Source organism: Procambarus clarkii, chromosome 50, assembly GCF_040958095.1.
Source record: "Procambarus clarkii isolate CNS0578487 chromosome 50, FALCON_Pclarkii_2.0, whole genome shotgun sequence".
Taxonomy (NCBI): Eukaryota; Metazoa; Arthropoda; class Malacostraca; order Decapoda; family Cambaridae; genus Procambarus; species Procambarus clarkii.
Genome location: NC_091199.1, coordinates 6,114,562 through 6,140,020, shown reverse-complemented (window position 1 = coordinate 6,140,020; position 25,459 = coordinate 6,114,562). Strand labels below are relative to the sequence as shown.

General features: G+C 42.9%; 1 protein-coding gene across 5 annotated transcripts in view; it reads right to left on the bottom strand.

Annotated features, from left to right (window-relative positions):
• LOC123749573 (calpain-A) overlaps nt 1–25,459 on the bottom strand; it is a 267,048-nt gene that overhangs the window by 2,583 nt on the left and 239,006 nt on the right. For 4 of the 5 annotated variants that reach the window (XM_069303392.1, XM_069303393.1, XM_069303395.1 and 1 more), the window contains 3 exons: nt 19,185–19,312; nt 4,870–5,065; nt 512–652 (listed from right to left, as the gene is read on the bottom strand). In XM_069303392.1, coding sequence (XP_069159493.1) covers nt 540–652; nt 4,870–5,065; nt 19,185–19,312 — 437 coding nt within the window. In that variant the 3' untranslated portion in view covers nt 512–539. The remainder of the gene's footprint in view (nt 1–511; nt 653–4,869; nt 5,066–19,184; nt 19,313–25,459) is intronic. The other variant, XM_069303394.1, reaches the window with a different exon arrangement.

Below are 25,459 nucleotides of genomic sequence, written 5' to 3'. Positions count from 1 at the left end.
TAATGATACAGTGCAGCTTGGTAACAATGTTTAGTACGCAACTCTCTAACTAATACACTATTGTTACTAAGCACAAACTGTGAAGATGGGATCATATGCAGTGTTAGTGAGTGAGTGAAGGGGGGAAGGAGAGGTGAAACACACAGTTAGTGAATTACAATTCATTCTTGCGTAACATATTCACTAAAAATTAAGTCGGATATCCAAAAAGCTGTGGTAAAGACCCTGCATTCCAGCAAACAGCTTCTAAATAGCCTGTAAATGTACAATTATAAAGAAGACAAGTCTGGTGCATGTTTCTCAACTGTGATGCATAGAAAGCTGCGGCCACCACCACCAGAGCACTCGAAAGCAATGTTAAGACCAATGATTTAGAGGCTTTCGTTACTGAAATTGTATTTCTTCCTACATGATTTGGAATTGTTAGTTTAACATAAATAATTTACAAATATTACTATTTAAAACCGCCTCTTAATCCCTGACTTCATTGCATGCTAAATTAATATTTTACATTTTCCATTTAGACTTTGTGCTAGTTTTTATTCCTCAGTTTCTTCTTCCTGTTCTTGCTCCTCCTGCTCTGCTCTGGCTTCATTTTCAGCCATTAGTTCATCATAGAGTTCTTGCAGTTTCTCTGGATCACCTTCAACGCCTGTGGGTGGTGGTAATGACACACAGGGTGAGGAATGGTTACGTGGCTAAAGCGTCACACTGTGCTCAACATGAGACACACTCTTTGTGTTTCAAAATATCAGGCTTGGGGAAGACACACACACAAACACACGTCGTGCATTTCATAAATGGAATCAAAAGTGGAGGAGCAAGGAGGGAGGGCAGTTAGTTATACCTAAGGAAACTTATCATACAACACTGTGATGCACATATTTATGATGATCAAATATTGGCATGAATGACAGGAGAAAAATCATGGCTACAAATATGGGATATCTTCACGAGAGTGAATAACAAATACATTACTTCAGCCACCCAAAATGAGCTCAAGTTTACCAGTTTAATTTAATTTTAAAACACGAATAAGTCATTTGATCATTTCAAATTTGTTCTGCCCTAACTAAACTTGGTCTTTACTTTATCATAAAAAGCTATAATAAACTAAAAAAAAATCATATCTGTGTAACTGATGATTGAAGCATATTTCACAAGTTAGAACAAACCTAGTACTGTATTTAAATTTAGGTTTTCCTTATATTGATGATGGCTAATTCTGAATGTGCAATGTCAGCCTTTACTATAGTTCATGTAAGAATAAATAATTGTTTTGTTAAAAACATTATAATATTATAATAATTATTTGAGAAACTACATACAATGAATTACAGTATAAATAAATGAAAAGGCCACTTTTCTTGAAATCAACTACTGTATACAGCATAAAAAAGTGTTCAAGAAAAAAAAAGTTCTTGAAGCGGTTCAGAACAATGCCATAAATAAAGACATGGAACTGTACCCATGGAGGTAGCAGAAGGTGCATCCAGCTTGTACCAGAACAGGTATGTGTGTGGATGGAGCAACAAGCCCTTAGGAGCAGGAACTACACTTCAAACATGAGGCGGGAGAGGGTGACAGTAATCACAACACAAGTCTTCAACCCTGTTTAAGCCCAAATTTTTAAAAGGGTAACCCAGGAATCCTGGTAAGGCAAAACCCCAGGCCTAACTCAAATGACAAGGGAAGTAGTAAGGAAAAGAAGATTCCTAACTTCTGCCACATTTCCAGAAAAGGTAGCCCCCCTGATGCTGCCTCGCCAGTTCCACAACCATCAAAGCCGAAACCTAGCCTCAGGCCAAGCTTGGCAACACCACGGGTTGGCCAAAAAAAAAAAAAAAAAAACACAAAACAGCAGAATGGGCAGCTGGCAGTAAGTAAATGCAACAGCAGTATGTGGGTGGAGCAGTGAAAGATGCCACTGTGAACACCAACTGGTGTGAATTGCAAGGAAAATGGTCTCGGTGCATAAACAGTTGGGGGTGACTGACAGAGGAACAGCAAATGGCAAATTATGGTGATGAAGGGGATGGCACCAGCAGGCTAACAGCTTGGAACATCAGAATAACTCAAAATAAAAAGAGAACAAGACACCAAGCAGGCTAAGGCAAAAGTAGCAAAGGAAGCAGGCTGATACACAGCAGAAATCACTGATGCATTACAAGAAAAACAGAATGCAGATGTGGTATACATTGACTTTGCAAAGACATTTGATAAAGGTGACCAAGGAGTGATACTGTAGCACACAAAAATCAAGTCAATGGGTAAAGTAGGAGGGTAGATATTCAATTGTCTGTTGAACACAACAAAAGGAGTAACAGTTAACCAAATAAAAGAGAGTCCAAGTGTAGTTAACAGCTCTGTACCTCAGGGTACAGTCCTTGCACCACTGCTTTTCCTTATTCTCATATCATACCTAGACAAAAATAAAAGTCACAACTTCGTATCATCCTTTGCAGATGACACGCAAATCAGCATGAAAATACCTTTGCTGAAGACATTGAAAACTACAAGCAGATATTAATAAGGTTTTTGACTGGGGAGCAGAAAATAACATGATGTTTAACAGTGATAAATTGCAGGTACTCAGGTACAGTAAAAATGAGGACCTTAAACATGATACAGGGTACAAAACACAATCAAATGTGACCATAGTAGGACAGCAGTGTGTAAAGGATTTGGAATAATGATGTATGACAACCTAACGTTTAGGGAGCATAACCAAGCAAATATTGCATCATCCAGGGATATGATAGGATGGATTACGAAAACCTTCAAATCCAGGGATCCCACCTCAATGGTTGTACAATTCAAATCACTTGTGCTGTACCATATTGAGTACTGCTCGATACTCACTTCCCCCTTCAGAGCTGGAGAGCTTGCTGAAATAGAGGGAATACAGAGAACATATACAGCATAGACATGATAAAGCACCTAAATTATTGAGAGCATCTCAGAGCTCTCCAAATGTACTCCCTAGAAAGGAGACGAGAGAAATATCAAATGATATACATGTGGAAAATACTGGAGGACCAGGTTCCAAACCTACACAGTAAAATAACAACATACAGTACTGGAGTGAACAATATGGAAGGGAATGCAGAATAGAACCAGTGAAGAGTAGAGGTGCCATGGGCACAATCAGAGAACACTGTGTGAACATCAGAAGTCCGTGGTTGTTCAACATCCTCCCAGCAAGTATAAGAAAAATTGTCAGAACCAATGTGGATGCCTTCAAGAGAAAACTAGATAGTTTTCTTCAAGACATGCCGGACCAACCGGGCTGTGGTGGATATGTGGGCCTGCGAGGCCGCTCCAACCAACAGCCTGTTGGACCAAGCTCTCACAAGTCAAGCCTGGCCTCGGGCCAGGCTTGGGGAGTAGAAAAACTCCCAGAACCCAATCCAGGTACAGGTATAAATGTTGAACAGGTGATTGTGTCGGTGCTGGCCAGGGGTAGCAGCCTGATGGGTAAACTCTTCGTGGGTGAGAATACTACTTTGTGACGTCAAGTGCAACTTGGAAACAATCCATCCTCACGTTTCATCTATACTGACATGTGCATATTTAAAAGTCCATTTTGTAACTACTGTAACCAATTCAATACAAAAATAAACCAAAATACTGTTAAATCAAAATCCAAAATTGTAAAGGGGGATATATAAACCCAAACTAATATAGACTTAGCCTAATGTAGGATTAGATTAGGCCTAGATCAGCCCAGGGTTAGGTTATATTAGCCATAGACTATATTAGGTTATGTCAGTTCTTACTTAAATTTATTGTTGCTTTTTCAAGTTTATACTTTGAATGAATTAACTGCAAAATGTCATTTTAAATATGTACATAAATGCATGGCACAAACATGAGAGGTTACTGGAGTCACTTAATAGTTTTCATGAGTAAACTAAGTACTGTGAACTGGACTGCAGTTTTCTGTGGCACTGCATGACCCAACACAGGTGCTTGACACATTCCCTGATGCCCTGGTGCAGTCAGGTGTTTGACACACTCCCTGATGCAGTCAGGTGTTTGACACACTCCCTGATGCCCTGGTGCAGTCAGGTGTTTGACACACTCCCTGATGCAGTCAGGTGTTTGACACACTCCCTGATGCCCTGATGCAGTCAGGTGTTTGACACACACTCCCTGATGCCCTAGGTGAGTGCCACCCTGACCCTCACTATTCTAACCCTCCGGTGATGCCACCTTCAAGTGATGTCACCTTGAGGAACACCCGAGGGGGAACAGCTCACAAATAATGAATTTGGATCAAATCTTTTTATTTATGAGCTGTCAATGGTGCTGGTATTAACATTTATTTTGTCTATATTTAAGACAGTTATAATGTTAATCATGAACATTACATTTTTTAAGACACTTGTGTAGCCTTAGTGGCTAACCCAGTTTATACCAGTTTGTGAAAAATTGCTTAAGGTAATTATCTTAAAAATTTAGGTAATTTATCTTAAAATTAAAGTCAAGCATCTTACAGCAAACTAATTTTTTGTTTTGTTTTGTACACAATCACAAGACAGAAGAATTTACAGTAAAGTCATGACTAAGTGTTGCTTCAAAAGACATTTATATCAGTGTTACATTATATAAAATATTAATGATTAATGAGAAAACATTTAACAATTACTGTATACTTTGAATTGTGCTAATTGGTCTACTTTCTTTGACAGCAAAATTTAATTTGAATTATCCAGTGTACTATAAAATGCTTTCATGGTTGTCTTAATATTTCAGTATTATATCAGTTATTATACCACAAACCTTTATTAATTTCATTTTTTTGTACACTTTGTTCCCATATACATAAATAATTGTGATAAACATTCCACCAACTTGGACACATACCCATCATGGTTTTGAGCTTGACAGAGCACATGATGAAGTCATCAAAGGAAATCCTCCCTTCTTTGTCACCGTAGCGTAGCATGAGAGCATTGCAAATGTGGTTGTTCAAGCGATACCCGGCGGAGTTGAGTGCTTGTCGAAGTTCAAAGGAGCACAAGAGGCCAGAGCCGTCCTTATCGTGAAGCTTGAAGGCATTCTGTGGAACGAAGAGCATGCATGTTCAAAGTAACTCTTTTAATGCAATATTTGTCGATGATTTAAGCTGTACAATGGGGGCCTCGACTTACGATGCTAATCCGTTCCCAGAGACGGATCGTAAGTCGAAGCGATTTTTCCCATAAGAAATAAACCAGCGTTGAATGTAATGAAACGCCATTTTCTGGGTGAGCCCCGGAGGCTCCCTGGAGCTTATCGGGCTAATGTATGTTATGTTAGACCGGGACATTAGCTAAGGAGTTCAGACCTACCAGGGACCAGCGCCAGAACCTGGCCCCTTCAGAGAGGTTTCAGGGAGCAATGGCCCTGGAAAACCCCATATGGTTGGGGGTTTTCCTTATCTGCCATCGACCGGGGTTAGGCACCCAGAAAGGTAGGCGTAACAAAACAAACCCCACATGGTAAGAAACTACAACAAAAACCGAACAGAGAGGTAGAAAACTCCCTACAATCCCAAGGAAACAAGCAAACAAGCAAACATCACACTTTACTGCCGCGCCGATCGTCCGCGCAGCCCTCCCCACCCCGGGAGGGGGAGGGGGGAGCCCCGGACCTACCGCGCCGGCTGCCAAGCTCCAGTTCGGAAGCTAAGCTTCAACCAACGCGAAAAAACCGCCGACCGGTGGGAGGGAGGGTTTCCAGGGAGCCTCCGGGGCTCACCCAGAAAATGGCGTTTCATTACATTCAACGCTGGTTTTCTGTGGGGAGCCCCTACGGCTCCCTGGAGCTTCATACCCAAAGAGAAGGAAAAGAAAGGGCTAACCCGGGAGGCGGCCGCCACAAACTCTGCAACGCAAAGCCAAGACAACCGGTCGCAAACCTGCGACCCAAGGCAACAAGAACGCCCAAGAACAGACGCACATATGGATGGGCGGCCAAAAACCTGTGCGACCCACAATTCCCTGCGCCCGAAATGAGCCCGAGACGTCACCAACACAGCAGCAATTGCTGCAAACGTCTGAACAGCACAGGCGCAAAGACAGACCGCAGGAAGAAGGAAAACACTGCGGACGACCCGGGAGACCCGAGCCCTGAAAACAGGGAACGAAGGAACCGGATCAACCACAGCGCATCCCCAGGCACGGTACGCCGGCAACAGCAAAAAGCACAACTGGACAACACAGGACGCACCCCCCGGCCAAACCAAACAAGTACCAAAACCCCAAGAACCCCTCCGGAAAGCAGCCGTCTCGACCGTCGCCAGGACAGAGAAAGGCTGCACACCAATAAAGCTACCACCAGTACCAAAGAGGAGGAAACTGAAACCGAAGGGGCTACCACAAACTGAGGGGAAGAGAAGAAGGCACCCTGAACAAGGACCAGGATGGCTCAGGCGACTCATGAGCAGGCCGGAGGGGAAACAAAACGCGAGAAAACGTAATAAACGTCATACAGTCTCCAAGACGAAGCTCGCAGGTGGGACACCGTCAACAAAGCCACCTGAACACCATAGAGATGGCGATACCTGCGTCAAAATACCAGACGCGAAGAGCCAAAGAGAAGGCCGAACCAGTCACGGACAGGACCGATTCGGCCTGCTGAAAGAGGCGAAGCCTCAGGAAAAACGCCCCGGGTACGGACACCTATCAAGCAGCGTCTGAAAAGAAGGCCGGGCCGGCCACCATGGAACCATAAGGACTGTTCTCGTGGGAATGGGCTGCAACCGAGCCAGAACCCGAAGCAACAGCTGGACCGGGAGAAGAGGTACAGGTACCCCCCACCTCGACCAGGCCTGCCTAAAGCCTCCACCGTGAAGTCCTCGCAGGTGGGAAGGGCGCCACAAAACGGGCGACGCCTAGACCACGCCGACCCGAAGACGTCCACAGCCAGGAGTCCATAAGCCCAACAGAGCCAACAAAACGAATCGGCGACGACTGGCCAACCCACGAAGAGGAATGAACCGAGACAGCCGTCCACCAGGACGCAGGACACACCCCGGACACGAACCACACGGTGAACCAAACCCCCTGTGGTTCCGGAAAGAACCACCAGAGAACAGTCCAAACAGAGCTGAATGGTAGAGTACCTAGTGACCCAAACCCTCCGAAGCGCAAACCAGACAGTCATGAACACCTGAACCGGGCTGTGAGCCCGACGGACAGACAGACTCCATCAACCTCGGCCGACCTGGTGAGCACTGGTCACAAAGCCCCAGCCGAGAGACGACCCGTCCGTGAACACATCGAGCGAAGGCTCGGGGAGCTGCCAAGGCACGGAACCCCGAAAACCCCAAAGAGGAAGCTGGTGACGCAGCACCAACATCAGATCCCCAGAGGAACCCAAGGAATGCAAGAGGCGGAAGTGGAGTCTCCGTAGGAACCGACGCCGGAGCCAAACCCGACTCCGCGGGCAGACAAGCACGCCGAAGTGCAAACTCCCGCACAACCGCCCAAGCAACCGCTGAGCAACCCGGGACCCCCTCCTGAACAGCCAAAGGCGGGACCACAGCCACAGTAACACTTCTGGAGGGAAGACAATGAGGGGCCCAAGAGCCTGAAACAAGGCCCAGGTCCGAACCCGGGACGGAAACAGAAGGTAAAACCTCCAGATCACCAGGAAACCAAACCCAGCGATCTGGAAAGAACCATCCCCTGGCGAGCAGACAAGCGGACTGACTGGGAGCCCACTCCAGCCAGTCGTCGAGGTAGGCCAGACACCGTATCTCAGACGCAGACAGGGCACTAAGATCCGGTAAAGATGCAAAGAGTATACAAAGTGCCCTTCACAAAATAGGGAATGCAATAAAAACAGCAAACCTGAAGCCCCACCACCAAAGCATTGTATGACAATCATATTAAGACATATTATGACATGTCCAGCGTAGGATGACTAAGTTAATTCCCCAAATTAGAAATCTTTCATATGAAGAAAGATTAACAAAGCTTAAGTTGCATTCACTGGAAAGGCGAAGAGTTAGGGGTGACATGATAGAGGTTTACAAGTGGATGAATGGACATAACCGGGGGGATATTAATAGGGTATTAAAAGTATCAACACAGGACAGAACACGAAACAATGGATATAAATTGGATAAGTTTAGATTTAGGAAAGACTTGGGTAAATACTGGTTCAGTAACAGGGTTGTTGATTTGTGGAACCAATTGCCGCGTAACATTGTGGAGGTGGGTCCCTCGATTGTTTCAAGCACGGGTTGGACAAGTATATGAGTGGGATTGGGTGGTTATAGAATAGGAGCTGCCTCGTATGGGCCAATAGGCCTTCTGCAGTTACCTTTGTTCTTATGTTCTTATGTTCTTATGACATATGACAATCATTATATGACAATATGACAATTATAATCAAAGCATTATATGACAAAGAGTGCTGGGAAGACGTGACACCACGAGAGTAGCTCTCATCCTGTAACTACACTTAGGTAAGTACACATAGGTAATTACCAACCGTGCTAGCCCCAGAAAAACTGGAGAGGAACGTGCCAAGAAGTGACCTGGAGGTCCAGGTCCACCATCCATGCACCCGGCCCGAACAGAATCCGAACAGGAGACAACAGTCCTCCGAGCAGGGCAGAGGATCCAGGGTGCAGACGGAAGTAGTCCAGAAGAACTGCAGACTGGAAAAGCTCATGACTGCAAAGAGCAGACGGGAAGCCCAGAAGGATGGGGCGGATCGACCACGCCCCACGCACCCACGAAGAGGAAATGACGAAGCGCAGGGAAGAAGCCCACCCCGCCAGCTCGGAACCCCCCCAAGGGGGAGAAGCCGTCCTCCGACGCCAGCAGAGGCCGGAAGACAACCCAAAGCGCCCACCAAGAGCGGGACCAAGCGAGAGGCAACAGAGCAAGCTGCTCCCCCAGCGCCCAGTCAACAGAGAAGGGAACAGAACCCCTACAGAAAGAAAAAGTACACTACCGAAGTCATGAGGAGATACGACGGGAATGAAACCACACTTCGCTGGAAGAGGAAGTGAGGGGAGACCTGATCACCACATACAAGATACCCAAGGGAATCGACAGGGTTGAGAAGGACAGGCTATGTAACACAAGGGCACACGCACTAGGGGACACAGGTGGAAACTGAGTACCCAAAAGAGCCACAGATAGAATCAATTTTTTTTTTTTTTTTTTTTTTTTTTTTGAGTGTCAGAATGGGAACGGGAAAGCACTAAGAAGTAATGTGGCGACTCCTCACACAAGTAACGAGGCTGACCCCCATACAATGTCACATGTAGACATGACAGAGCCCAAGAGGCACAGGAACCGATACACAAAAAAGGTGACACCCCTAGGGTCAACACTTGCAGCAGAGGAGCTCCAGCATATTTCAACAATCCTAAGTATTGTAGTACAGGTTGATGGTAGTGAGTGGTGTCCCAGAGAACATAAAGGTATAGTGCTCTTGAAAAATAGGTGAGATAACAGGAAAGTGCTAAGGGAAGTGAAAAATCGGATGAGAAAAAGTTGCCCTAGTGTTTACAGTGCAGAGAAGAACATTCAAGATGGCCACTGGCAAGGGGAAAAACAAAACAGAGCTTGATTTTGAGGGATTCAATGAAGAAAGCATTGATATTAGTAGTCTACATAACAAGTTGGTAAATTTAGATACTATAGTGAACTCTCATGTAGAAATAATTAGTAAATTGAAAGAAAGTAATGACCATTTGAATAGCAAAGTTTTATGTCTTGAGGGTTTAGTGAAAGACTTGCGCAAGGATAAGAATCAATTGGAAACAAATTGCAAAGCCATGGAAGAAGAAAATAAACTCTTAAAAATAGCTTTGGAAGAAGTTAAAGTAAATTTAAACATAAATGACTACAATAGGTTAGGCAAGGAAATTCAACAGGAGAAACAGCTTTTGTCAGCACAGATGGAGGAAGTTACACAGGGAATAGAACAGTGCAAGAAAGATATGCAACTCACTTATGCACAAGTGGCCAAGGAGAAGGAAAAAATAGAAGAAGCAGTAAAGGAAGTCAAACACTGCAGCAACCAAGATAAAACAAACATTAGGCTAGAAGTGAGGAAAGAATTGGCATCTAACCCGAAGTTGGTGCAAAACACAGTTGATCGGAGTAAGTCCCTGATCATTTTTGGCTGCAAAGAAAAGGCGATAACATCTAGGTCAGAAAGAGCTGTAGAAGAAGCTAAAGTAGTAGATAAAATTGTTGGCCTCGTGGAAGGTCTTACAAACAGAGAGAATGTGTGCGACTACAGGAGAATAGGCAGGTACGTAAAAGGGAAAGATCGACCTTTGAGGATCACCCTAAACGGTGCCAAACAGATGGAAGAAGTACTAAGGAATGCTAGAAAATTGCAAAGGGATGAGGATGGGAAAGGGTGGTCATTAAGACGAGATCTTTCAAAAGAAGATAGAGAGAAGCTGAAACTGAACCTCGCCGAGGCAAAACATTTAAATGAGAGCAGGAATGAAGAAGAAATAAATTCTTTTTTCTACAAAGTGATAGGGGTAGGCAAACCAGTAAAGTGGTACATAAAGGCAAACCAACAAAATCAATAGAGAGAGGGGGAGTGAAGAATAAGGAGAGGGGGAACAAGTTCCTGAAGATTGCATACGCCAACATAGATGGAGTGAGATCGAAGATACTGGAGTTAAGTGATGTAATACAGCTGCAGACACCAGACATTGTTGCACTCACGGAGACAAAACTTGAAGATGTAATTTTAAATGAGGTCATATTCCCAAGGGGCTACTCAATTTGGAGACGGGACAGAAAAATTAGGAAAGGCGGTGGCGTTGCTGTGCTGGTAAAAGAACACCTAAAGGTGAAGGAAATAATGACTGCCAATCCACAAGAAGTTGACATAATAGCACTAGAGATCTGCTATGAGGATGATAAACTAATGATGATAAATGCATATAGTCCACCGCCAAGCAGCACATGGTCAAAGGAGGAGCTAGATAGTAAACGTGAAGGTCTTATAACAATAATGAGAGAGATTATAGCGAGAGCGGATAACGATAGATCACGACTGTTGATAGTCGGTGACTTCAACTTGAAATCCATAGACTGGGAAGCATATGAAGCTAAAACAGAAGATTTTTGGACCTGTAAATTTGTAGACCTCATCCTGGAAACATTCTTGTATCAACATGTTAAACAAGCTACGAGGATGAGGGAAGGGGACGTTCCCTCCATGCTAGATTTGATATTTACCAGGAAGGAGGAAGAGATATTTGACATTCAGTACCTTCCTCCCTTGGGTAAAAGTGACCATGTCTTTTTGGGAATAAAGTATGCAATGCGTTATAAGCTGGAAGAAAATAAGGAGGTTGAAGCAGTTGAAAAACCAGACTTCAGGAGAGGACATTATGGTGACCTTAGAAATTTTTTTAGTGAGTATAATTGGACAGACTTGATGCTAGGCAAGGAAGTGAATGAGATGTATGGCAAGTTTTGTGAAATATATGATAAAGGCACAAAAAAATTTATACCAAAACAGAGATGCAGAACTAGGAAACAGGATTGGTTCAATAGAAATTGCGAGAGGGCTAGAGACCGAAAGACACAAAAATGGAATCAATACAGGAAGAGGCCGAACCCCCAAACATACCAGCGATACAAAGATGCGAGAAACAACTACACGGCAGTGAGGAGAGAGGCAGAAAGAAATTTTGAAAAAGGGATTGCGGACAAATGTAAAACAGAACCAGGTCTATTCTATAAATTCATAAACAACAAATTGCAGGTAAAGGATAATATTCAGAGGTTGAAAATGGGAAATAGATTCACGGAAGATGAAAAGGAAATGTGTGAAACACTAAACGAAAAGTTCCAAAGTGTGTTTGTACAAAATGAAATCTTTAGGGAACCAGATACAATAAGAATTCCAGAGAACAACATAGAACACATAGAGGTGTCTAGAGACGAAGTGGAAAAAATGCTCAAGGAGCTCGGTAAGAACAAAGCAGCTGGCCCAGATGGCGTTTCACCATGGGTTCTGAGAGAATGTGCATCTGAGCTCAGCATTCCACTTCACCTGATCTTTCAGGCATCCCTGTGTACAGGAATCGTAGCAGACGGGTGGAAACAGGCTAACATAGTTCCAATCTACAAAAGTGGCAGCAGGGAAGACCCCCTCAATTATAGACCTGTATCATTAACAAGTGTAATAGTGAAAGTATTGGAAAAACTAATCAAAACTAAATGGGTAGAACACCTAGAGAGAAATGATATAATATCAGACAGACAGTATGGTTTTCGATCTGGAAGATCCTGTGTATCGAATTTACTCAGTTTCTATGATCGAGCCACAGAGATATTACAGGAAAGAGATGGTTGGGTTGACTGCATCTATCTGGACCTAAAAAAGGCTTTCGACAGAGTTCCACATAAGAGGTTGTTCTGGAAACTGGAAAATATTGGAGGGGTGACAGGTAAGCTTCTATCATGGATGAAAAATTTTCTGACTGATAGAAAAATGAGGGCAGTAATCAGAGGCAATGTATCAGAATGGAGAAATGTCACAAGTGGAGTACCACAGGGTTCAGTTCTTGCACCAGTGATGTTTATTGTGTACATAAATGATCTACCAGTTGGTATACAGAATTATATGAACATGTTTGCTGATGATGCTAAGATAATAGGAAGGATAAGAAATTTAGATGACTGTCATGCCCTTCAAAAAGACCTGGACAAAATAAGTATATGGAGCACCACTTGGCAAATGGAATTTAATGTTAATAAATGTCATGTTATGGAATGTGGAATAGGAGAACATAGACCCCACACAACCTATATATTATGTGAGAAATCTTTAAAGAATTCTGATAAAGAAAGAGATCTAGGAGTGGTTCTAGATAGAAAACTATCACCTGAGGACCACATAAAGAATATTGTGCAAGGAGCCTATGCTATGCTTTCTAACTTCAGAATTGCATTTAAATACATGGATGGCGATATACTAAAGAAATTGTTCATGACTTTTGTTAGGCCAAAGCTAGAATATGCAGCTGTTGTGTGGTGCCCATATCTTAAGAAGCACATCAACAAACTGGAAAAGGTGCAAAGACATGCTACTAAGTGGCTCCCAGAACTGAAGGGCAAGAGCTACGAGGAGAGGTTAGAAGCATTAAATATGCCAAAACTAGAAGACAGAAGAAAAAGAGGTGATATGATCACTACATACAAAATAGTAACAGGAATAGACAAAATCGACAGGGAAGACTTCCTGAGACCTGGAACTTCAAGAACAAGAGGTCATAGATTTAAACTAGCTAAACACAGATGCCGAAGAAATATAAGAAAATTCACCTTCGCAAATAGAGTGGTAGACGGTTGGAACAAGTTAAGTGAGAAGGTGGTGGAGGCCAAGACCGTCAGTAGTTTCAAAGCGTTATATGACAAAGAGTGCTGGGAAGACGGGACACCACGAGCGTAGCTCTCATCCTGTAACTACACTTAGGTAATTACACTTAGGTAATTACCTAGAACCAGCTTTAGGGAACCAGATACAATAAGAATTCCAGAGAACAACATAGAGCACATAGAGGTGTCTAGAGACGAAGTGGAAAAAATGCTCAAGGAGCTCGGTAAGAACAAAGCAGCTGGCCCAGATGGCGTTTCACCATGGGTTCTGAGAGAATGTGCATCTGAGCTCAGCATTCCACTTCACCTGATCTTTCAGGCATCCCTGTGTACAGGAATCGTAGCAGACGGGTGGAAACAGGCTAACATAGTTCCAATCTACAAAAGTGGCAGCAGGGAAGACCCCCTCAATTATAGACCTGTATCATTGACAAGTGTAATAGTGAAAGTATTGGAAAAACTAATCAAAACTAAATGGGTAGAACACCTAGAGAGAAATGATATAATATCAGACAGACAGTATGGTTTTCGATCTGGAAGATCCTGTGTATCGAATTTACTCAGTTTCTATGATCGAGCCACAGAGATATTACAGGAAAGAGATGGTTGGGTTGACTGCATCTATCTGGACCTAAAAAAGGCTTTCGACAGAGTTCCACATAAGAGGTTGTTCTGGAAACTGGAAAATATTGGAGGGGTGACAGGTAAGCTTCTATCATGGATGAAAAATTTTCTGACTGATAGAAAAATGAGGGCAGTAATCAGAGGCAATGTATCAGAATGGAGAAATGTCACAAGTGGAGTACCACAGGGTTCAGTTCTTGCACCAGTGATGTTTATTGTGTACATAAATGATCTACCAGTTGGTATACAGAATTATATGAACATGTTTGCTGATGATGCTAAGATAATAGGAAGGATAAGAAATTTAGATGACTGTCATGCCCTTCAAGAAGACCTGGACAAAATAAGTATATGGAGCACCACTTGGCAAATGGAATTTAATGTTAATAAATGTCATGTTATGGAATGTGGAATAGGAGAACATAGACCCCACACAACCTATATATTATGTGAGAAATCTTTAAAGAATTCTGATAAAGAAAGAGATCTAGGAGTGGTTCTAGATAGAAAACTATCACCTGAGGACCACATACAGAATATTGTGCAAGGAGCCTATGCTATGCTTTCTAACTTCAGAATTGCATTTAAATACATGGATGGCGATATACTAAAGAAATTGTTCATGACTTTTGTTAGGCCAAAGCTAGAATATGCAGCTGTTGTGTGGTGCCCATATCTTAAGAAGCACATCAACAAACTGGAAAAGGTGCAAAGACATGCTACTAAGTGGCTCCCAGAACTGAAGGGCAAGAGCTACGAGGAGAGGTTAGAAGCATTAAATATGCCAAAACTAGAAGACAGAAGAAAAAGAGGTGATATGATTACTACATACAAAATAGTAACAGGAATTGATAAAATCGACAGGGAAGACTTCCTGAGACCTGGAATTTCAAGAACAAGAGGTCATAGATTTAAACTAGCTAAACACAGATGCCGAAGAAATATAAGAAAATTCACCTTCGCAAATAGAGTGGTAGACGGTTGGAACAAGTTAAGTGAGAAGGTGGTGGAGGCCAAGACCGTCAGTAGTTTCAAAGCGTTATATGACAAAGAGTGCTGGGAAGACGGGACACCACGAGCGTAGCTCTCATCCTGTAACTACACTTAGGTAATTACACTTAGGTAATTACCTGTTGACGGACGGGTGAGAGGCAGGACCAAGGAGCCAGAGCTCAACCCCCACAAGCACAACTAGGTGAGGACATATATTGGAAAAGCACAAGCCGCCGACTAGTGGCAGAGAGCACTACGCCGGCCAGGCAAAGAAGGCACAAAACTGCATCAAAAGGCCCACCTCAACAGCAAAACCACAAAGTCCCAGCACAACCACAACATGTGCCAAGACCCAAAAAGCTCAGTCTGCAAGCCAGGAAGACCCCGGAACCCCAAAAGGCAGAACCGGGTCACACGAGGAAACAAAGTCCCCTGAACCCACAAAAGGGGGCCCAAGAGGAAGAAACCTCCAGAACGAAACCAAGGAACCCAAAGGAACCCAGAATCGAACCAGGGGGAGCCCAAACCACCACATTTGCCGGCGGAGAACACCACTAAAAGGCAAAGCACAGACCCCAGCAGAACGCCCTGGGAAAACGGTCCCAACAGACCGAAAACCGAGGGGCAAGGTGTGGGAGCAAGCATACCAGCCAGGGGCACTGAGCCTAAACCCAGAGGCTCAGACCCAAAATCAACACCCAAACGTTCCCAGAGGAACAGGCAACGGCAAGAAAACACCAGAAAAACAAAGAAACGACAACAGGAGAACAAAAACCCTGCAAATTTTTCGAAAACTCACCAGAGACGCTCGCTCGCACACCCAGACGCATGTAAACAAACCGCAACGCCGCCCTGGTGGCCACGCCGGGAAACCGGCAGACGAAAATGGCCGCCAGCAGGGGCTGTGACTGACGCTTAATACACAAAAACACGCCAGCAAATGTGGGAAGCTAGCAGACTGGAAGGGCGAAAACGACGCCCAACAGCAGAAAAACCCCTGAAGGGGCAAAACCGCCCCAGAACTGCTAGCAGGCAACCCCCACAGCCCCGGGAACCAACAACAGAGGCCCCGGGGCAGAGCCGTCCTCCAAGCCCTCCGCCCTTAAAGAAAAGCAAGAGCCCATGGGAAAGGCAACAAGAAAGGGCCGCTGGTAAGACCCAGAAGCCTTGGCAGGAGGCACAGGCTCAAACCTCCGTCCCCAACCCGAACGGGGCATCCCCCGAAAACCGCCCGAGTCTCTGCCGCAACTGAACCCCGCCCCGACCCCGAAACCCGCAGACGGTCCGGAGCCGGGAACATGGAGAGAAAGGGGCGAGCAGCACCTAACCAAACGGGGCGGCCACGGGGCATTCGAGTGGGAAACCAACCTAGCATGTTGCAGCAACCTAACCTAGCTTGCAACACGGATGCCGCCTGTACTCTGAACAGTAATAACATCAGGAGAGTACTGGAGAACAAGCAGAGAATCACTCGCAAGACTCCGGGTCAAGGTGTCAGTGACCCAACAGGCAGCATGACGGAGGTAAAAATGGCGACTGTCACCCGGAGACAAGGGAACAGCAACCAACGATCCCGTTCAAGACGGGTTGGAACCCGGAAGACACATTCAATGGTCCCCCGAGCCCAGACAGGGGTTTCCAGGGCCCGTAGGGTAACAACTACGGGAAGCCCGGGCAAGGTGTTGCTAACCGGTTAAGAAACCCAAACATAACAAGAGGGTAGATTATAGCACTGAAAACCCCTGAGACGTGTACAAGCACGGGGGCCTAGCAGAGGGCCGCCAAACACTACCAGTGGAACTATAACCACCTTAGGCAGACCCCCACCAGGCAAGAAAATGAAAAACAAAAGAAAAACCCCGCAAAAGTACACCGTCTCCAGAGGCAACAGAAACCGGCCGCCGCTTAGGTGGCAGGCTGCGCAACACCTTGACGCCCTAACCAGCACAATACCAATCCCTACCCAGGGCCAAACAAGGGCCCCAAGCCCCAGCTGGCCCCAAGGGCGAGGCAAATGCCGAGCAGCAAGAACCTCTGCGGGAATGGTTCCCGAACGCCCCAGGGAAGATAACCCTGTCACGCAAGGGCAGTACTCACAGGGCGCTTAGGGAAGTCAGCCACTAAGCACATGCAGCCCCGGCACTGATGAAGTACTCCTGGCCACCGCACACCACAACACACGGCAGTGAACGCCACACAAGGCAAACACCGCCTAGGAAACTGAGGCCAGAGAAGCGTCAATCCCGGTTGACATTAGCGAACGAACTGAAGCTTGGCAGCCGGCGCGGTAGGTCCGGGGCTCCCCCCTCCCCCTCCCGGGGTGGGGAGGGCTGCGCGGACGATCGGCGCGGCAGTAAAGTGTGATGTTTGCTTGTTTGCTTGTTTCCTTGGGATTGTTGGGAGTTTTCTACCTCTCTGTTCGGTTTTTGTTGTAGTTTCTTACCATGTGGGGTTTGTTTTGTTACGCCTACCTTTCTGGGTGCCTAACCCCGGTCGATGGCAGATAAGGAAAACCCCCAACCATATGAGGTTTTCCAGGGCCATTGCTCCCTGAAACCTCTCTGAAGGGGCCAGGTTCTGGCGCTGGTCCCTGGTAGGTCTGAACTCCTTAGCTAATGTCCCGGTCTAACATAACATACATTAGCCCGATAAGCTCCAGGGAGCCGTAGGGGCTCCCCACAGAAAAGGTAATTGAATTAATCCGTTCCCCACCCTCCAAAATATTAACATACAAATACATTTTATACTGAATACAATGTTTTTTTCTAACTACAATACAGTACCTAAGTTTATCTTACCTTCATGGAAGGCTCTTGATGGCATATGGAAGATGGTGATGAGGGAGGAGGAGAGTTGTTACTGTTTGGAAGGGGAGTCCCCTTCCATTATCACATCAGGCAGTGATGTTTTCTCTGGGGTACTCTCTCTCTCCTACGTTTTGCCTGAATACCACTAGGACCTGGTTGTGGTTCAGTGCTTGTTTGTCTCACTACAAATTTGTCAAGAGATTTGTTTTTCCCTTCATTTTAACATTTGTCTGTAATGATGCATCACTTTAGCACCCATAATGTCCTTTTTCTTAGCCAGTATGGTGGATATCGTTGACTGAGATTTGTTGTACTGCCTAGCCAGTCCAACAACCCGCACACCATCTTCATATTTACGAATGATCTCTTGTTTCTGCTCTATGGTCATTCTTACATGGGATCTTATATGTTGAGCCTTACCACTGACTTTCCTGGGATTCATGGTGTGATATATAATAATTACTTTAATGTTCAAAATGCAAAAAATCACCACAAACGTGGAATTTCTTATAGGCGCGATCGTCACTAAGCGGGCAGCTGTAGTAAACTGAGGCAGGTCGGACCGCGTGACCGGGAACCATGCGCTCAGTCGACCCGAACGTGTACCAACAAATATAGTAAGTCGACGACACCATCGGATGTCGAGTCACATTTTTCGATGAAATTTACATTGTAACTCGAAATTATCATAAGTCGGGGCAATCGTAAGTCGAGGTGCCACTGTACTTATTGTCAGAGAGAATTAGACATAAGGATAAACTGGCTTGTTGAATTCAAATCCAGGCTCTGACTTATTATTTTTTGCTAAGACCATGTCTGGTAGCAGCAACAACTGATGTGGAGGTATTCAGAAGAAGCAAGTTATGCTATGTATTAAAGATTAGCTAAGGGTGATTGAATTTTGTGGAAATTGGAGTTTGTTTTTGGCACAACTGGTAAAAAATTTGGTTCAGTGGAATGTTCAAGTAACTTGAATGGGGTGGGCCATATATGATTTGAATTACTAAGCTTAAATTGTGGTTTATTGTTCTATTACCAAGGAAGTATTAGATGTTATCTGAGATCCAACACTTAACATCCAATACATGTGTATGTGAAGCAATCTACTGTCTCGTATATGTTTCCTTTATCTATTGGAATTAGTAGATTGATCAGTGCCATTAATAAGTGTTACAGTAATGTAACATAAAACAGAATGGAGGGGAGTAAACTCAACCACTTTATTGTGTGTGGATGTACACTTCAAAGTCAAAACTTTACAAATGCTTTACAGTTAATTAAAAACATATTTGAGATAAAATAGATAGTCAATATACATGTGAAAAGTGTGCCATCAGTGATAACACAATTCCAAAAGATACTTTGCATAGGTTTTCATAAAGATTCTCACCTTCCAAACCCTGATATCTGTCCAGAGCTGCAGGAATTCTTGTAGACCAAGCATGCCAGACCTGTCAACATCCATCATGGCAATCATGCTGCGACACACGTCCTTGCTGAAGCCCTCAAAGTTGAACTCTATTTCAGACACAAAATGGAATTAGCAAGGTCAAATATGGAAGATGATGGCAATACTGAATTATATCCACAAAAATCTGCACATTTCCTGGACAAGAAAGTCTCTGTAAACAAATCTGTATGCCAAGAAATATCCAAAGACAATATTTAAGAAAGCAATAGTCCAATTGGTAATGATTTTTGTGGAAATATTTTTGGGCCATCAATCAAATTGAAATTTTATATGCACTTGAAAGCAGACAGTAATGGGGATAATGAATCCATTGTTCGAGTTAAAAATAATTGGGCGCAGTGTGAAATGAGATACTCCTATCTGAGTGGGGTCACTTGGTTACTTCCTCGGCTAAAGCCTAAATGGTCCAGCCAGACTCACTTTACTCATCTTGCTCTAGTGACTTGTCTCCTTAATGTAACAAGAAATTCTTCAAATGGAGTTGCTGTATGTAGTTAGGGGAGGGGAAAATAGTGGGGGATTCTAACTACCAGTAAATTCATAACTGATTTTTACTAGAAGACATCACAAAACAAGTCACTTTAGAACCCACATCAAGAGATATCTGGAATCCCCTAGATGCCCAATTATTGCTCTACAAACTTGTGGTTAGTAACTATAGCCACTACGCTACCATTTGATAGCAGCTCTGGCCACTCAGCAGAGTTGGGGAAGCCAGCAACCCTCGCTTGTTGAGATAGCTACTTTATTTATAATACGGGTACGTCCAGCTGAGATAGACTGGTTGTTCAGACCATGCCCTTGATCTCTTGCAGAATAGGAGTCTGTTATTTCCTGCTATGCATACGCTGAGTCACAATAACGTGGTTGAAGTTATGATGACCAAACCACATATCAGAAGATGGAAAAACAATGATGTTTCGGTGCGTCCTGAACCATTATCAAGTCGTGTGTGTGTGTGTCAAGCTGCACACATGACTTGATAATGGTCCAGGAAGGACCAAAATGTCATCATTTCTCCATCTTTTGATGTGTGGTCTGGTCTTTATTCTCTGCTATGTCCTGCTTAGATATCTGGGCCTGATGGATTTAAAGATCAAACTAGACATTTGCCACCCATTATCCCTTAAATATGCCTCATCCTGGTCAGCACTGTGTGACCCCTGGGTCACCTCTTCCCCACCTGACTGCTGTCTGGTGGCCAGTTTGTCTCCTCCATGATCCTCATTCTTGCTGAGTACAGTTCAGATAAGTTCATTTTTCTTTTCTTTTATTGGGCCTGCTCTGAAAACAACCACGGTGCGGTGTTCAACCATGGTGCCTGGCTCAAAAACTGGGTTGGTGTTAAGTGAAATAAAATACACTGAGTGGGTCTTAGTTGCTCCCCTTCCCACCCTTTTGGTTCCCATCTTTCCCGACTATGCTGGGGTAGCTTGGGTTGCAAATGTGGGCTGCAGGCATCTTAGATGTTTGTTGTGGCCAGTACTGCCATCTGGTGGCAGTTAGGGCAGCAGTTAGTTGTTAATCGATAGATAATTGAGTATCCTAAGGTTTCCAATAAGTGCTTAATAGGATTTACTGAGCGATATATTTTGTGACCGTTTTCTAGCAAGCTGTCAGTTAGTGTAGACCAAGTTAGACTTTACACTGTCTTCCTCCACCTATATGGAAAACCCATTTTTAAAGTTTCTTGTCATAGTTGGATAACAAGTCAGCTAAACCCTGGTGAGAGAATAGAGTTTTGGAAAGACTTTTAGGCACTGGCTCAGAGAGCAACAGAAGCCTGACTCAGAACATATTTGAATGTGTTGGGATATAAATGATTTAATTACTTATGAGAAAGGAAGCTCAAATATTACTACTATTGTGCTCTAAAATGCAATTACTTTAACATTGAGTGTTTGGGTGTTATGTCATCAACGAAATAAAATATCTGGAACATAATATAAATTATCAATAATTGATTTTATACAAAAAAAATTAAATCAGCATGTAGTTTAACATAGAGAAACAAACAGTTTATATGTTTACTCAGAAATAAATTAAATCATAAAATAATTAAGGAAGACAAGTGCAGGAAAATGTAACTTTGTACCGTCATAAAGAGTTTGACAAGAGAGGAGAGAGCTGTAGTCAAAGCTTTATTACAACAGTTCAACTGCTGACTTAAGTTAAAACAGTAGTAAAAGAATTATAACAAAACATTATAAAACAGAGCATCAAGGAGAGACTTGGGTCAAGGAAATAGACGTCTTCACCGTCAAAAATAGGTCTTCTGTATGGAATCATGTTACACTCAAACAGTACTGCATCACTTTAATAAATATAGACAATGTACAATAAGCATTTGTGAATATCTAAGAGGTTTTCTATGTGATGAACATGTTCAGTTGATATATATTTTATATATTTCAACAAAGTTTACTATTCTATAGACAACATTGCATCTTTTTATAAAGTGTGTGTAAAACATGTGAGAAAATAATTGAGAAGCAGCCAACATGTTGGGTGATACTGACCATCAAAATCTTGAAGGATTTTGTTTTCTATTACTGTATGAGTGTGACTGAAGGCAGAACACACAAGGTAAGGGAAGCAATACATCAGTGCTTGCCTGGGTTAACACACTATTAAACGACTTGATTGATAATGTGTTAAGGCATCAAAGCACTTGGATATGGTGACCAGACTACACACTAGAAAGTGAAGGGACGATGACGTTTTAGTCCGTCCTGGACCATTCTCAAGTCGATTGTGTGACAGACACAATCGACTTGAGAATGGTCCAGGATGGACCGAAATGTCGACGTCCCTTCACTTTCTAGTGTGTAGTCTGGTCAACATACTTTAGCCACATTATCATGACTCATCGTCTGAACTTCTATATAGTTTTCTATTTACTGTGGAATTGATTATATGATTAAACAACATATCTTTTGTAATTTTGTTGGATTACAGTATTATGTAGAGCAGCACAGAACAAGTCAATAGAGTTTTGATAACATGAAGAATGCTGGAGTATTTAAGGCACTGTCAAGATAACACTTTAGATTGTCAAGATTAATTTGATAAAATTAAATTTTCAGTTGAAATAATTTTTGTTAGCATTTTAAAAGATTTTGTAGGCCTAATCATAACATGCTTAATGTGACGTGTTTTATTTGTACAGTTCAAGCCCAACTCCGTTATGCCACCATGAGCGAGGGGGGAAGAATCTCATCCTTCTCATCCAGTGCTTATTATCACCTATATATCAATTAGACTGTTTTACACTTTTCCTTCTTGCTTTCAATTCAGATATGTAATGTATATCCAAATCAAATTTACACACCACCAGACTGTTTGTATTAGCTGTCAACTTTAATGAAACGCCTTTCCACTTCTTCAGTCACAAATTTATTTAATAACCTATTACTGTATGTAATGTTTGTGTAACTGCAAAATCCAGGGAAAATTGATAGGGAAAACTTCCTGAGATCTGTAACTTCGAGAACGAGAGGTCATAGATTTAAACTAACTAAGCAAAGTTGCCGAAGAAATATAAGAAAATTCACTTAGACGAACAAAGAGGAAGGTGGGTGGAAGAAGTTAAGTGAGAAGGTGGTGGAGGCCAAAACTGTCAATAGTTTCAAAGCGTTATACAACAAAGTGCTGGGAAAACGGGACACCATGAGCATAGCTCTCATCCTATAATCTCACACATATACCCACACATACACACAATTGTTCCTCCCATAGCCACATCAGCGAAATGCTGGTACTATCTCACACCCACGCTGTGGAAAACATTGGCTCTGCAAGGGCAAAGTTGTGCCACAACTAAACACCATACAGTATTCCAGATTTAATGGCCAATGACTCAGTAAATAAGGAACCAGTTATCAATCTCAAATTCAGTTGTTAGAACCAGCGTAACACTAACTCATAAGTCCATAAATTGAGTGGTTACTGCATAAATGTTGACAAATTATGACTGCTAATACAGATGGTACTGGGTTGTTCCTGAAGATAGGGAGGTATGTAATGACTTTTACTGTATATTAAGTCTAGCTTTTGTTGATTGGTATATAAAGTCCAGCTTTTGTTATCATTAATCTAAATGTTTCTCTTAGTTAAAATACCAGTTTGTTTTATTTGTGTTAATTTGTATGTTTCATTTTGTAAGTGTTGAAAATATGTTAAATTGAGCTTTAGTAAATGTCTATGCCTTGAATGTATGTGTAAAGTTTTTTCCTGTGCACTTTGTGAGGTGGCATCCCTGCATCCCACGAGAACAGAGATAGGGGCTAGACACCACACACACAGAGGGTGTGTGGGGTGGTGTGTGCTCGTGAGGTGCCCACCTCAGATGGTACTGAGGTCCATCATGGTACTGAGTACAACCTCACTGAGGTTGGGCACCAAAATCATCTTGAGACGATTTCGGGGCTTAGCGTCCCCGCGGCCCAGTCCTCGACCAGGCTTCCTTTTTTGTAACACACTCCCAGGAATCAACCATAGTAGCTGTCTAACTCCCAGGTACCTATTTACTGCTAGGTGAACAGGAGCATCAGGGTGAAAGAAACTCTACCCATTTGTTTCTGCCTCCACCGGGGATCGAACCCTGAACCTCAGGACTACGAATCAGAAGTGCTGTCTACTCAGCCGTCAGGCCCCGTGAGGGTACTTGAGTACCCGCATCCATCTGGTGAGCGAGAGGTTATTTACCATTATGTTAAGTCCCATTTCCTGTCTTTTAATAACTATAATGCACACACTCTGATTTTTTTTATTGAGTCCTGCCAATTCCAAAGTATAGCACCAGCCCAAGTGTTTACTCTTGTATTTGAGGGGTTCTCTTTACAATAAACACTTGCTCTATATTTCTGATTTAAAGTAGAAAAGGAGGATCTGATTCTTATTGTTGAGCTATTAAGAACAAGCCAAATGTTCACATCAATTTCCTCCCAACTCCTTACATTCTCTGTGTTGAACGTTTGTTCTAAGAACAAAATCTTTCAAAATTTTTAAATTTCTTTGTAGTTTGTAGTCCAGATTTTCAGGTCACTGTATTTTCCTGAATTTACCTCAAGGCTACCATCTCTTGAGTGACCAAGACAGGCAGAGCAAGCTGGCAGCATGTCAAGTCTTCCCGCATTGTTCCTGATGATTTTTTCCTACTAGAATTCTATTTTAATCCTAATATTAGGAGTTAAAGTATACTTAAAGATTAGAAACAAAGTAAATTGTTACCTAAGGAATCCTGACAGTCAGCAGGTCTTAATCCTTAACACTTGTCTTTAGCCATGATGGCAACTTATCAAACATGCAGTTATAGAAGATTTCATTAGAGTGACTAAATAATGTACAAACAGTCTCAGTTAATGAGAAGGCAAATGAAAGGTGAGCACTGTCACTGCACAAACTGCAAACCAAACGTTTGTGGGCGGGAACTGTAAATACTGTACAAGATAGCTTCCCATCTCGCTCATCTGCAAAATTACAATTATGGACCACATAACATGCAAGCCTGTGTATAGTGTGTTCATGGCCCCCTTACCGAACTCTGGTGATAGCGACGTCACGACAACACATGAAACACAACATGTAAATTAGAATGCAGCTGTAGGTTTCAGAACAAAACTTTATGAGTGTTGAAATACAGTATGAGACAACATTTGTCAATATAGTCACTCAATACTGTGTAAAATTAATAAAATAGAAAATTTAGTAATAAATATACACATACATATACATATACATATACATATACATATACATATACATATATATATATATATATATATATATATATATATATATATATATATATATAAAGATTACATGATTACAAAATGTAGCCTTAACACATACACAACATAACCCTTACAATTAAAATGAAAAACACACCAACGGGATACATTAATAAATGTCATGGACAGATTCAATCATTGTTGCAAGTCAAACACCTCTTCGAATTCCTCCGAAGTTGGACTCACGCCCAAGATGAAACAGGCATTTCCACTCTGAATTGCGACACTGAGGCGCTAGAACAATAAGGTTTTTGCTCTCCGGTCTTTTGTAACTGATCAATTTGTCGCCTAATTCCTTCAGTTTACAATGTGAATGTTGTTGAATAAATATGTTTCTTTCAATAGGCCCGTGGGCCTCCACCAAACTGAGATTTATCCCTCAAGATAAGGTTGAAGAAACGA